The 15002-nt window shown below is 31.3% G+C and overlaps 3 protein-coding genes across 3 annotated transcripts in view; 2 read left to right on the top strand and 1 right to left on the bottom strand.

The window, feature by feature from the left end:
- Positions 1-214: 214 nt before the first annotated feature.
- On the top strand, positions 215-2212 carry LOC123012755 (zinc finger CCHC domain-containing protein 8 homolog). Its single transcript, XM_044410865.1, has 3 exons — positions 215-1188; positions 1237-1537; positions 1591-2212. Exons 1-3 carry the CDS (start codon positions 281-283, stop codon positions 2071-2073), a joined length of 1692 nt encoding a protein of 563 aa, XP_044266800.1. The 5' UTR covers positions 215-280; the 3' UTR covers positions 2074-2212.
- Positions 2213-5808: 3596 nt separating this feature from the next.
- LOC123013880 lies at positions 5809-6674 on the bottom strand. The gene is made up of 5 exons (XM_044412734.1): positions 6483-6674; positions 6313-6398; positions 6138-6234; positions 5984-6031; positions 5809-5927 (listed from the first exon to the last, which is right to left on the bottom strand). The coding sequence occupies exons 1-5, from the start codon at positions 6556-6558 to the stop codon at positions 5809-5811; spliced, it is 426 nt and encodes a 141-aa protein (XP_044268669.1). The 5' UTR covers positions 6559-6674.
- Positions 6675-6812: 138 nt separating this feature from the next.
- Positions 6813-15002, top strand: part of LOC123012388 — a 27295-nt gene continuing 19105 nt past the window's right edge. The window contains exon 1 of the mRNA XM_044410266.1: positions 6813-6962. The gene's annotated coding sequence lies outside the window, so the exon portion shown is untranslated. The remainder of the gene's footprint in view (positions 6963-15002) is intronic.

Raw genomic sequence — 15002 nt, 5'->3', positions numbered from 1 at the left:
TATGTAGCGTTGGAAATATTGTTTTTTTGTGATAGATATTTTCAATTTTAGTAAAAATTTTATTTAACTTATTTTAACGAACAATGTTTCCTTCCTTGACTGAGTCAAAAGAAATTTAACCCAATATTTTAAATCTACCGATTTTTTATGAAATTTACTGAAAAGTCACTAACTGATCTAAGCCGTGCGTCTGGCAACACTGGTGGTGGTTGACGTGACGTTGCACATGCGCATTTTACACATTTGAATGTTTTGTGATATTTAGCATTTTTTTTTTAATATGATGTTTGAAAATGCTTCTTTGAAACGAAAAAGTTCCGAATTAGAGCCAGGAGAAGTCGAAAATGAATCAGACGAACCAGAAGCTAAACATCTTTGTGTTGAAATTGACGTTGAAGCTTCTAACCTAGAAAGCACAAGCCAAAACAACCCAGACACAAATAAAGAACCTGGACTAGAAACAGTTACCGAAAAACTTAAATCAGAGACACTCATTAAAGAAAAATCAGAAACAATAGTTGTGGAAGAAATCTTACAGAAGCAAGAAACAGTTAATGAAGAATCAGAGATACTTCATAAGGAAACTGAATCAGAAACACTCATTCAAGAATCTAAATCGGAAACAATAATTGTAGAAGAAACTGTGCCGAGCCCGTGTAAAAACAATGAAGAACCTAAAACAGAAATCTTCCTTGAAGAAAAATCTGAAACAATAGCGGTAGAAGAAACCGTACTGAGTCCGTGCATAAGCATCACCTTTCACAACGACGTTACTGCAGGCTTATACAAAACGACTTTCCTAAATTTCATCAGTACATTTCCTGAATTACAAGTACGAGTTGAAAATGATCTCGTCTTTGATGTTTACAGAGATGAGAGTATCGCGAGTAGTGAGGTACACAGTGGTACTGACACCACATCAAAAAAACGAAAAAAACATTCAAAAGTGAAGAAAGAGCTGTTTGTGGTTGACGTCAAACCTTCACCTAATGCGAACGGGACGCATTTGAGGTACACGACGAAGTTTGTAATAAACACGGAAGAAGCCGCTGAGGATAACACAAAACCTACTAAAACCTTGTCATGTTTCAATTGCGGAGAGGGTCATAATTTGAAAGATTGTCCGCATCCGCGAGACTCTGCTAAAATAAACGCAGCTAAGCAAAAAATTAAATTCACAACATCGGGGTAAGTGAGAAAATTTCAGTTGGAATTACGTTATAACTGTGGTTTTAGTCGTTATCATGCAGATGAGGGGCAAAAGTATGACCATTTAGCCCCTGGAAAGATTTCAAATGAGTTGAGAAGAGCGTTGGGGCTGTATAGGGATGAGGCCCCCCATTACATTTATTTAATGAGGAGTATGGGATACCCACCTGGTTGGTTGGAAGAGGCCAAAATTGAACATTCCAATCTTGATATGTTTGATATTGACGGAAAAAATGTGAAAAGCAAGGGAAAGAAACACGGTTTAGATGAAAGTAAAATAATTGAGTATCCTGGTTTTAACGTCCCTTTTGAAAATGGGATTGTTGATGTAAGTTAGTGTTTTTTAAGAAAATCAATAGAAATCACGAATATTTTTTGTAGGATTATCACAAGTATGGAGTGGCTCCATACTCGGATGCTTTCAACAAAAAAGCAATGATTGACGTTTTTAATAAACTATATGTGCGACAAGAAGACAATTTGGAGATTTGTGACATGGATTTGGACCATAGTTTTGAGGAAGATCCCAAAATAATGTCGCAACCCGAAAGAAATTCCCCATCATTGATTGATTTAGAACAACAAAAGAAACAATTATTAGAAGAATTAAATGATGAACCTAAGAATGCTGAGAAATCCGCTTTAGACAAAGAATTTTTAGCTGTTAAAGAAAGTTCTTTTGGGACTCCTATATTAAAAAGTGGTTCGCCTTATTCGACACTTCCAGATCCTGATAAGTTTTCAAAAGATGTCAGTCCTGTCATTAATTTTGAAAATTTACCAAACTCGACTGGAAAATATGAGCAATTATCGGATGTTTTACAAAAAGTTAGAGACACTTTAAAAAAGAAGCGAGACACGTAACAATACAGTACAAAATATTTTGTATATGAAATTATATTGTATAAATATGACCTACAATGTGTGCATGGGGCTATGATAGACATGTTTTTATTGTTTCGTCTAGTATATAGTTTAAATACAAATAAACTTTTTACCTCGATTCTTTAGGTTTTTGTTGTCTACAGTGATAATAATTTTCATTTTTTAGCGATGCCGGCCAAACCCAGTGACCATATTGCAGTGTCGCCATCTCAAAACAATTCAATTCACCAAATCGCTCAAAAAAAACGAGTTTCAAAATCGAGCTTAAAAAGCAGAAATAACATAATTTGTGATTTTTTAATTTTCAACAAAATATTTGCGTTTTTATTTGATTTTTCGGTTTGTTTTAGAAAAAAATCGAGCTTTACATTGGAAGACGTGCTCAAAAGGTATGTAAAATAATTACTGTTTTGACCAATTCAAATTTTGAGCAAAAACGTTTGAAACAAACTATTTCAATATATATTTTTGTGATTTTTATATCAATTTTATAATATATGTCAGTCGAATTTTGTTTCTTGACGATTGGGCAATGAAACAAACTAATATTCTATTAAATGTTCGGGAAAATATCTGATTTTTTTTAAATGATTTCAAAAAGTATTCATATTGTGTTCACCGCAGTTACAGCAGATTTCATTTCTAAAATTTTTAGCAGGTATTAGAAAAAAGTTAATTTTATCCCCACATAATAGAATTTTTACAAAAAAAGTTCTCACCACCACCAACAGACTGCATGAAAAACACCAGACCTGGTAATTGGCAACACTGTCGTATAAAGACTTTTGGCGGCGACGTGATATTATTATTATTAATTTTAGTGGGGCTAAAAGGCGTATTTGTTGTTTGTACCCATTGTAGGTAGGATGCCTGATTGTGCAGCTGTTCTAACGCTAAAAAGGGCTTTGTGATGAAGTATTTTCGAAAAGACCTACAACGCTGAAAAGAGTGATTAATGAAGATGAAAAGGGACAATTGGACACCAAATGATCATTCAGTATTATGTGAAGTATACCATATTCCAGTGGTTACAGGCTTATTAACTGTTAATTTTTTTGTAATAAAAAATACATTTATTTTTTATATAATTGGAAGGTGAATTTAGGAAATATTTTGACACACATTTTAAGTGACCAAAATATTTTTTTGCTACTAAATTTAACAAAATATATGTAAGATATCACTTTGCCATAGTTTCAAATGTAAAACTGATAATAATAGAATGTTGCGTTCAGATTAAAGAAAAAAAAGTTTATTACAAAGATTACATGCCAGCAAATGTTTACATAAATAAATATTTGTTGCATTTTTAAACTTTTATTTATTGAATATTGAATATCCCATTCCATTAGAGTTATTAGCGCTTGCATAAAGATAAGGTCACTCATCCAGTTAACTTCGCTTTCATAGGTAAGGATATGAGTTCCTAAATGACAAGGGAAACGTCAAATGAAACTCATTTTTTCCAGTGGCGTAAATTACGAATGTTCAATAGGGGTCACAACACTCGTTTTTAAAATTTGCATTAGCATAGTCATCAAGACAATTTCATGAGATAAAATATCAAACAGACAAGTTGAAATTTTATTTTATATTAAACAGAAACAAAGTTTAACGAATATTTTGAACTGCCCGTCTCATTCCAACACTGCGACTACCACATCGACTGTTTTGAGGTGTTGCAGTTGACCTGTTCGATTCCCTGGTTAGGAAATGAATTCTGGCTTTATAATACATAGTCACCACTTTCATTGCGATATCGTGACGTACCGCAAAGTTTGTTTTATATTTAGATATACTCATGAACGAGTGTAAAATTAACTTTAATTTCGTTTCTCCTTTTAGAATGCAAGACTCAAATTGTCTAAAATATTCTTCTGCTTCCTTTAAAATATCGAAAATTTGGATTGACGCAAATGTAATTTTCCTTGAAAACGCTTTCAATTTTGTTAATTTAATTAAGCCAGAAATTTGAGGATCATCTTCTTGCGTTTTTATGTCGTTAAGGCATGTAGTACATTTAATTTTATTAATTTTGATGACTTGATACACAGTTCTTCCTGCCAAATAGTATAAACTTTGAATTTCGTCATGTCCTGTACTGTAACTAAAATCTAATGTAAGATCTTCAAGGGAAGCTTCATTTTCATCCTCTTCGTGTACTTCGGGATTTTTGTTCAAAAAATTTACCAAATATTCTGCGTCAGATATCTGATAATTACCTTTTCTGTTTGTTCGATTATATTGAGATATCGATATTTGTCTAACTGCCATTTTAAATTCTTTGGCACTTGGTACAGGTTGAATGGACCGAATTACGGAGAAAGAATTTTCTATTGCATCCTGAGTGAATCGTCCCAAACATAGATAATGAAAATTTTCGTGTTTTAAAAAATAATCTGCTAAGTCAATAGCATTTTGTGTTGTCAAAATTATTCCGGTCTGTACAGGTTTCCAAACACATCTTATTCCTATTTTAATATTATATATCAAGTCCTGTATCTCTCTTAAAAAGGCTATATCTTTTGAATATTGAGGGCCGTTTTTTAGAGCAATAGATCTTGTCCGACTTGTAAGCAGTTTGAACCACTTGAATATTTGTTCACAAAACCACGCAGTAGTTAACATCTTATTGTCTAATTTGCCTCGTTCTACATAATATCGTAAACCAGCTGCTGTACCGTGATTAAATAAAGCCACAGCTAAACTTACTCGCATTTTTTCGAAATGAGAGGGCGTTATACAATTTTGTTTTAAATAAGGAGCCACTTTCAAAAGTTCCTGAATGTGTTTTATCGACACGGTATTGTCTGGAAGGTTGTACTTTGTCACAAAATTATCTGGAATTTTGATATCCTGATGATTGGTTAAATGATCTCTTAAATTTTTTAGTATGTGCGGAGGATCTGGACTAAAGTAAAGTTTTCTGTCTGGGTTACAAGGATGAGGACAGTAATTTTGTAATACAGAATATTTTCCAACATGTATTTTAAAAAGTTTCCAAATTGCTTGATTCTGGCCAGACATGTCACTTAAAACACATACACCTTTTAGACCAATATATTCAGCTTCTCGAATTATATTTAAAATATCGTCTTGAACACATTCAGGCCGAAACGAATTTGATGTAAACTGGTAACCGACAATTTGTTTCCACCTCGTAGAAACACCCGCCAACATGTATAATAATCCATGACTCGCATGTTCATCAACTTCGTTACGAGAATTTGGTAATGATGGTTTGCCGAAAACAAGACCGGTACTAGAATCAAATTCATGTTTTGGCGTAATTGCCATTTCATCTAATAACAAAGCGCAGAATTTTTCTTCAGATCTCATCAAGTCACATTTACATTTCAGCATACAGAAAACTTCATTTAATAAACCAGGACAAAATTTAAGATGCTCCATTCTTTTATTTAAAGTGCGAATGGAAGGAAGAGGGTGGCCAAGTTCCCTTAACACCTCGTAACCTGTAGTGCCACAGGCCATTCGCAATTTGAATGATTTTAGAATAGTTTCATTCGACCATTTAACTTTGTGACCTTTTCCTTTTTGAATCAGTTCAAGTTGATCTTTATTAAGGAAACATTTTAGAGAAGACTTTAATTTTTCAGTTTCCTCTTGCAAAAGTTGAATTGTGTTTTCCAGTTCGGAAATTTTTTGTACGTAATCTAAAAAATGTGTTGTGAATATAACATTTTTAAATAATCCTTAAGCACAATTTTTACTATTTACACAAATGTCGTGTTTTTCTAAATCTTGGTCAATACAAACTATAGATTGTTTTGCAGGAAAGTGATGAAGCAGGAAAGGGGATGATGAGTTCAGGGCTGGATAATTATAAAGTTAAAAATAAAGAGATAATTTTAAATATAATATGGTTTACTCAGGCTAGAGGGACAATCTGGAAACTTGAAGTCTGGAACGTTAGAGTCTGCAAAGATTAAATTATTTATTTTTGAAATACTTTATTCACTTAATCCATTAGGTATTATACACTCTATCACTACTTGAATTTAATATTATGATATCAATCTTACCACATTTTCTTGGAAGATGAGTTCTTGGTACTGCATTTGGTAGTAATTTCAGTTTTCCACACTTCGACTTCACAATATCTTTGTCATTAAAATGAATCTAAAAAAACAATTAAGTACTTACCTACCTATTTACTAACAATTATAATAACAATTATGCAGATAGATATGTAATAACCTGACATATGCGCATGTGATGGGTATCTCCCTTGTCCTTACAAATCCTTTGAAGCCACTGACAGCGTTTTCTTTTATTTCTTTCACCTTAAAATTTAAAAACAACGATTTTTGAAACAGTTAGGTGCCTAGTTCACTATTCATAATAATTATAGTTTACAAGGGATTTACCTTCTGGTATATGAAAGAGTTTGAACCCTTTCAAACTACTATTAAGGCACCCTGCCACACAACAGATATATACCATTTTTGTCTTTGTCACAGTTACTACGCAAGCATGAGACGAGTCGACGCCAATGGTAATTTTGACATTGACAAACTCATTTTTCTGGTCTGTCAACTCGTATTTCCTTACCTATGAAAGCGAAGTTAACTGGATGAGTGACCTTACATAAAGAAGTAATTTGGCGCCGACTAGTGACCATTTCTGCAACGAAATGAAAGTTTTTCTTTCACTTGTACAGGTACCTGTATAAACCTGATCAATGTTTGGTGTTCCTACCTACTAAATTTTATTTGTATTGTGATTGAGTTATTTTATTGGTTCCCCTGTTCGTGAATGCTGACAATAAAACATATCCTATATTTTATAACAATCAGTCCTGTCCTACATGACGTGCATTAAATTAAGGTGCAATGGAAATGTTTCATGTGAGTAAACATTTGGCATATTTTTTTTTCTAATTTCGGGATTTTTTTACCCAATAATTCAGTAATTCCAAGTTTAATATTCAGGGCAGTCTTGCATTATTTACTCAATTTGAATTACGAAATGTTTATTATTAAAATCGATGGGTGTAACACCTGTAATTGTTTCTGCAACTAGGCTTCATTAGTTCCTAGGTAAACAATCGTTAATTACATAATTATTCGGTGTTTAATCTAATTACAGTCATAAAGGTGCGAAAATTATTACAATAGTGGAGTAAATTTGATGAGTAAGTACCTTTCTAATTAAGAATATGATCAATTCATTGCATTCTCTGTTGGTTTTGTGTGTTCGTAAATATTTAGGTGTGATTAGAAACGTTTCTGAATTGGGTCTCTGAATAGAACAACATTATATTTGGCACATAATTAGTATGCATGTTTTAATCCTTAAAGATCTTTAATAAATAATAATTAGTTGGCAAATTAAGGTACTTGTAGGTATCTGTTTTAAATTAGTACCAAAAATGCACAATATTAATTATTAAGAATTTTTTTTTATAATTAAATATTTGCACATTTCCAGAGTTTATACAGGGTGCGCCAGAACTGGCGCCCCAAAGAAAATTTTCAAGTAAGCTAAGCTACTAGGAACATGAAAAAAATGTTTAAAAAATTCTATCTGTCAAAAAATTTTGACATTTATTTTTTGACATTTGACATTTTTTTATATCTATTTAATGATACTGATGATCTTGTATATGTTTTTTTACAATTATTTAATAAAGGGACAAAAATTTTGTCAATAAAATCCACAAATAACATTGAACATAGTTCAGCTTCCTTGTTTCTTCTTTTAATAGCCTATAGCAAAAAAACTTGGAAAATTATTTTTCCAACAGAAATAAATAGAGTCAAAGTGCAAACTTTAAACCCTCATAACTTCGAAATTTTTATAAAAAAAATTTTTTAACATTTTTTCCATGTTCCTGGTATCTTACTTACCTTATATGGCATTTTTCTCTGGGGCGCTAGTTCTGGCGCACCCTACATTATCCAAAATAGGCTGGCACAAAGTTTCCTTTTTATTGATTTTGCACATCGGGTCATAAATTTTCATCAATTTACACACAATTTAGAAGTAATTTAAAATCGTGACTGTAATATTATCGTAAACATGTTATCTTGATTTCCTGTGAACCGCAATAATTATAAAACTGTCCCCTTGGGTGTTTACCTAGTTAACAAGTTCTTAATGGGGAATCTCTGTGCCATGCAAACAGCATTGATCATTCCAGAGTTTTGAGATTCAGAGGGTTGAACCTCCACACCAATTCAGTGCTGCGACTCAAATATTCATAGGGTCATTGAATTGCAAAGTATTGCCTGCCCGAATATCAATGGTCTTCCTATTGAAATAGCTTCACGCATTATAAGAGATATTTTATGTTTTTTTCTGTCTAAAGAGGTCATTAAGATCACATTAATGGAAAAAACGCTAAATATAAGGCCTCAAAGTTTTATATGGGTTTCTAATTTCGTTTTCTTTTGAGGCTCTTTCGTGTTTTTTTTATAAAAAAAAGGCGAGGGAGGAACACATTATGTTATGTTGACATTAGCGTTTTGTAAGACGGTAGTGATTGAAAAATTTTCTCATTACGGGTCTGATACTTGCAGGCTTAGAGCGAACGCAGAAACATAGTTTTTCGCAGGATCGGCGCAAGTTTTTTGTGCATCCTTCAGAATTTTTAAGGTATAATGAGATTTGAAATAAAATTGTTTTCAAGAAAGAATTTTTCCACAAACTACCAATACAAAATCGAATTTAAAAATAATATGTTTAATAAAAATTGCAATTAAAAAATGGAAAAACTAAAAAAAACTGTTAAAAAGTGCCTTATAATGTCTTTATTTCAAGTTCTATGTAAAATGCTTTGTGAAATATTGGACAAAATCCACATGCACCTCTTTGAGGGAGTTACATAATATTTTTCGATACATGTTTATATAAAACTTTTATCTTAAAATTGAATATTCTATCACCTGTTTAAATTTGTAACAATAAAAATGGAACACCTGCATATTATTTTTTGTGGTTTTAGTTTTTGTGTATACCTGGGGTGAACAGAACATATGGAAACAAACGTGTCTATTGCCCAAAAAATTATTCGAGTTATCGAAGTTTCGATGTTATTGTATAGGTTGTTTTATTTGAAAATTAACTATTTATTGTATAACATATAGAGGAGTATAAATAAACATGGATTTTTGAAATACAAAAAGAAACTATAATTGCATGTGTGTAGATATAGATTTTATTTATTTGTCTTCAGGGTGTCAGAATTTTTTTTTTATTGAAGATTGATGCATTTTTTTTCGAATAAGCTTTCATAGGCTTTGAATTTTGTGTAAATAGACGGAAAACACGTACTTAGGTGCATACTGCAGGAATTAATCCAGTGCGCATTACGTAGTTTGGAGGAATTCTTTAAAGAGGTTCGAGATACCGAGGGAAAAAATAAATTGATTACTTATAGTAAATGTTCAATCACTTCGACTTATCGGAATTTTGAGATAAAAAAGTTCAATTTATCGAGGTTTCACTGTAGCGTGTTTATATGTCAGAGAGAATACTGTATTTGCCGATCGAACATTCGTGTGTGTGTGTGACCCAAATGTTTTTTCATGTTATTCATGTTTTTATCGGAAAAGGCTTTAAATTTTAAATTTAGGTAACACTAAATTCATTGATAACTTGTTTCAGATCTAGAAGTTTTATTTTTAATCAAAAGTTAAAAATTACAGACAGAAACGTTATAAATTATAGTATATTACATAACGAGCACGGCTAACGCCTCGTGCGCAACTTCTTGCTTGTGCGTTAGACACTTTCCTGCAAGTTTTGTACTCTATTTTTCCTACGATCAAAAATTTTTTTTTTCTTACGAACATATTTTTTTTTCATAACGATCTATTTTTTATAATGGATACAAAAATACGTTGAATAACGATTTATTTTTTATAATGGATACAAAAACAATACATTGAATGAAAAAATACAAAACATTCGAGTGTGAATTGTGCGTTAGATTTCTAACACACAGCGCGAAAACAAATCGCACAGGTTTCTGACCTCGTACGATATTGCCAATTTTCGCGCATATGTAATTGTGCGTTATAATCTAGTTTTGTATATGGTCGTAGGAAAACATCTTTTTTCACTACTAATTGTAAAAGATACTATTATTTAATTAATCGAGGAGTTGGAAAGTTGTTTTTCTCTCCTATAGTAGTCAATAATCATTTTCATTATTGACCAAGGGTAATAATGGATTAGAGGTGGGTAAATACGGATATTGGAGGGTATTACATTGATACAAATATATCTAGAATATTACTCCTATTATTTAAAACTTTTATCATCACAAATACAAACGAAAGTATTTTGAGATGAAATTAATGCAAAATCAAATACAGAAGATTTAAACTTCTTCATTTAAAAACATCAAAATAACCCCACCCCTAATTTTTCGTCTTTGTCAACTTTCAAAAACAACAAATGTTGAAATATTACCGGTAGTAGGGCAAATTTTAACACTTTTTCCCTTTTCTTTGCAGTATCTGTCACTTTATAAATATTTTATACTATGAAGTTAGAAAATTTCTTTAATAGATGTAAATGTAAAAAAGTGATAAACTCATTTACGATAAAAATAAACTACGTAAATAACTCAGCAGGTAATAATAAATTAACAAAAATAGCAACCATTATAGTTGTGAATTACGACATGTTACATCTGAGGCAACATGCCCATTACGTAATATTCTTCACCGTTGTATTTCTGGGTAACAAATGGACTGGTAGTGAAAAAAATATTACATAAAACACGGTAGAGAAGATCTTTCTAGTCTCGCATTTATTATTTATAGCTCTGCTATAAAAATTTCTTCTTTACCTTGTGATATACTATTGCAGTTAGAATCATGAAAACCAAATTAGCGATTAATAAATACATTTATTTCAAGTTCTATTTACTGTTTTTAGTTCTGTTTGATAATATGTTCCTTTCATTAATTAAACGGAACATGACGGAAGTTTTCCACACTTTGATCTTAAATGATTGTGATTATCCGCATTTGTAGGAAATATTAATCTCAACATTGTGATCGTATTCTATTCTAAGCAAGCACAGCGTGATGTATGTCGACAATAATGAGCTCTGGATTCAATAGGACGCATTACCATTCACTAAAATGCTGATCCTCCAATACTGGAGGCATTTTGGTGGCCCTCCCCCTCGCCCCGATTAAATATGTGTGACTATGTTTACAATTTAATTAAACAATAGTTTCAACCTATTGTATTCAAACTTATGTATTACAAAGGCATGTCAATTGCTGTTTGTTTACTTTGAACTGGAAACTTCTTAAAGATTAAAACGTGCTGGAATTTTATAGTGAATGAAAGGGGATACAGATCTGGCCAAGGGTTTAATTTTCTCCGGTCGATAATGCACCAAGGGCGAGAGTTGCAAATGAAATGTCTTTAGTTAGTAGAATTTATTCGTTTTATTTTGAGCGCATATACGGGATTCATTGTAGGTGTGAAGTTGGTAGACGTCGTTTTAATCTTGTTACAGAGGGATAATTAACGATATAATTAAAAGTAACGCGTATAATTACAAGCTTCACTTCAAACACAGATAATTTCATTTGAAAGGTGGGCCGATCCGTAAAGCTTGGCATTTTGGGCTTTTCTCAAAGGTCTCCATCTTTGGCTTAGAGATTCTAAATCTAAAAATCTAATTCTAAATCATTTAGTTTGTCGAGCGGTTGTGAAGTTGTCTTTCTCTCCTAGTAGTCAATAATCATTTTCATTATGGACCAAGGGATATAATGTATTAAAGGTGGGTAAATGGCGATGTTGGAGGGTATTACATTGATACAAATATTTCTAGAATATTATTATTGAAAACTATTACCATCACAAGTACCAACGGAAGTATTTCGAGATGAAATGAATGCAAAATTAAATAAAAAAGACTTAAATTTTCTCATTAAAAACATGAGAATAACCCCAACTCTAAATACTCTAATGAGTCTAATGCTTCTGTTATCAGTCAAAACAACAAATGGGTTTATTTCATGTTAAAATAGTATCGGTCGTAAGGCAAATTTTAACACTTTTTTCCTTTTCTTGACAGTTTCTTTGTTATTTTAACAAATATTTCATATTTGAAGTTAGAAAATTCCTTCAATAGTTGCAGAAGTACAAAAACGACATAACCGCATTTACGATAAAAAGAAAATAATACGTCCAATTTAAGTCAGATAAGTAATTAATTAGTGTAGGTAATAGGGAATTAACAAAAATAATACAGAGTGGTTATAAATGATTTTCATCTAGCCAGCTTTGGAATTTTTTTGCATGTAACTTTATTTGTGCCGCTCTACTTTTTTGAAAGCTCTAGTTCTGTCATTAGTGTCACTTATTAATTAATAATAAATTGTTGTTAATTAAATTTTTATTGTTTCAACTAATTTCCAATAATAATTGATAATAATGTATATTTGGAAGAAAACAAGTTTATAATTGAAGTCTATTTTCGAAGTGGACGCTTAGTAAACGGCGATTTTTTAATTTTGAGTTACAACAAGTAGGTACCCCTATTTTCGTAAAGCGGCATTTTTTATTTTACATGGAAAATTCACAGCTGGCTAGATGAAAATCATTTATAACCACTCTGTAGTTGTGAATTACGTCTGAAGCAACATGTCTTTCTGGGTAATAAATGTGCTAATAGTGAAATTTTTTTTACATAAAACACGGTAGAGAAGAGATTTTTATAGCCACGCATTTATTATTTCCCTCTACCTTGTGATATAATATACTATTTTAATACTATCTCTGTCCCAAATTATGGTATACAAAAATAAAAAAATAAATGCATACCGTAATCTAGGACAGAGAGATTTTGTTTAAAAATAGATAAATTGAATCAATGATTGATATCTAAAGCCCGGAAGATGTAACATTTAGTTCATTTTATTCTTTGTTTAGAGATAGATGAATCTACACAAGAAATAAAATGAACTTGACGCGACTTCCATTTGGAGAATGAAATAGATTGAGAAGACATTTTTATAACATCAAGCTTTACATAAGAATTTTATAAAATCGATAAACGGAATCAAGAAAAGCGGCAAATGTGCACAACCATTATCTTTAAATTCATAAAATATCAAATTGTTTTTGAAATTTAAATCAATTCCTATTAATACAAAGATGTTGTAACGTTTAATCAAATTCACTACATTTCCATTTTTGATGATAATTTATTTTGATCGTTCATTTTTAAATTAAAAGTTGTTTATTTTTTGTCGAAACATTTTTTCTGCCTTGGTGCGTTTGTAAAGAAACGAACTTCTTGATTTACCTGCATTCAACAGCTTAATATTTATGAATACGATTATTAAAAGAAAAATACAAATTTGAGTTTGAATGCTAAATTATTCTTCTCTTGTTTAGTTTAAAAATAGCTTTTTATTAATAATAAAAATGAAATAACTAATTAATTAGGAGCGTATATTGTTCCCTGGCAAATCAAATTTGAGAGCACATTTTTATGTATCTCGACTAGAAATAACTCGGAGATAGTAAAGATCTGGAGTTGTCGTGCTGTCAGTTGCACAACTTTCATAAGAGCATAAACTAAGATTAATTAATCCGCTCTTGTTCAAGCAAAAATTTATTTATTCTAAATAAACAGAAATAAACCTTGGGACCATTTTTGGAACAAAGTGTTTCTTGCTGAATGAATATTAAAATATTTTTCCGGTTTTGTAATTAGTTTTTGGCTTAATAGTTCCCTATTGGACAGTAATGCGCTTTAATTAGATGAGTCATCTTTTACTCCCCTCTATAGTATCTAAAATTTATAGGGTAGTATTTGTACAGTTTTCTTGAGGGTGGAATTGGTTTCTTCGTGATGATAAGCAGCTTACATTACAGAGGCTTTAGACGTCAAACTTTCTTTCAAATAGAGTAATCATTCATTTATAAATACCAACGTTTGTGAAATGTATCGATTTGACAGCTTGACAGAATTCTAAACTCCCATCTCTCACTTATATTAAATAATTCAGCAACTTTTCACTCACAAAATAAGCACCAATTTGGGGCACTGCTAAGTTATTCTTTCCGTTCTAATAAATAAAACAACCGTAAAATTTAATTGGATCTAATAAAAGAGCGATGTAACGTGATGTTGAATAATATCTTCTTCATTTGTTGCCTTTTAAAAGAGAACAATGAAACTGTACTTAATACTTCCTATAGTTTCAAGTGGTTTCTATTGAAATTACATATACATAATTCCGAATGTTCCACAATTCTCTACAGTCTTGTATTTAGTATTTTACAAGATAAGAATTTTGTTCCCTAGGGAACGTATGAATAAAGCATTAACGATTTCCTTATCTAGGTTAGTAAATTTTTGTCTTGTAAATACATTTATTAATCAGGAGCAACTCTGGAAACTTGAATGATTGATTAAAAACGATCCTTGGGGACGAAAACTTGCCTGATTCAAAGTTGTTTCAAGTTGGCACATAAACCGACCACAATTTGATCAGTGTGATATACTACAAAAACCATTTTATCCACAAATGTCACAAAAGTGACTAAATGTCACAAGTAAAAGTTTTACCTTTCAGCCATGGAGTAAAAATTCTATTTTTGTGCTTAAGCGTTTTTACTTTTACTCTGGGGAGGTACATTATAGATCATCAGTATTCGACATTTTGCACTACTAACTGCACTAATATTAATAAACACTTTCGAAAATCTTAAATTCCGATATTGACGCGTAACGTTTGTTATGATTCCATGTAATTATTTGTGATTATTTTCTTCATTTACTTGCTAACTATAGTTTTGCTCTTTACCTTTGATCTGAGTAGGTATGTTTGCGGATAAAATAGTGTATGTTATTAGGAGTAAAAGTGAGTTTATGTGGCTCAGGTGAATTATTTAAGCTGAAT

The sequence above is a fragment of the Tribolium madens genome, unplaced genomic scaffold, assembly GCF_015345945.1.
Source record: "Tribolium madens isolate multiple individuals breed KSU strain unplaced genomic scaffold, Tmad_KSU_1.1 Scaffold_96;HRSCAF=242;Tcas5.2_LG5, whole genome shotgun sequence".
NCBI lineage: Eukaryota > Metazoa > Arthropoda > Insecta > Coleoptera > Tenebrionidae > Tribolium > Tribolium madens.
The sequence above is the reverse complement of the archived record's forward strand: the minus strand, read 5'-3'. Positions and strand labels throughout refer to the sequence as shown.

What these genes read in the sequence shown, in the direction of transcription:
- LOC123012755 (XM_044410865.1), top strand. Translation starts at nt 281, where the DNA reads ATGATGTTTGAAAATGCTTCTTTGAAACGAAAAAGTTCCGAATTAGAG. An exon ending in ATTAAATTCACAACATCGGG is followed by an intron (nt 1,189 to 1,236) that starts GTAAGTGAGAAA and finishes CTGTGGTTTTAG; the next exon opens with TCGTTATCATGCAGATGAGG. An exon ending in TTGAAAATGGGATTGTTGAT is followed by an intron (nt 1,538 to 1,590) that starts GTAAGTTAGTGT and finishes TATTTTTTGTAG; the next exon opens with GATTATCACAAGTATGGAGT.
- LOC123013880 (XM_044412734.1), bottom strand. Translation starts at nt 6,558, where the DNA reads ATGGTATATATCTGTTGTGTGGCAGGGTGCCTTAATAGTAGTTTGAAA. An exon ending in TCATCTTCCAAGAAAATGTG is followed by an intron (nt 6,032 to 6,137) that starts GTAAGATTGATA and finishes TAATCTTTGCAG; the next exon opens with ACTCTAACGTTCCAGACTTC. An exon ending in AGATTGTCCCTCTAGCCTGA is followed by an intron (nt 5,928 to 5,983) that starts GTAAACCATATT and finishes ATAATTATCCAG; the next exon opens with CCCTGAACTCATCATCCCCT.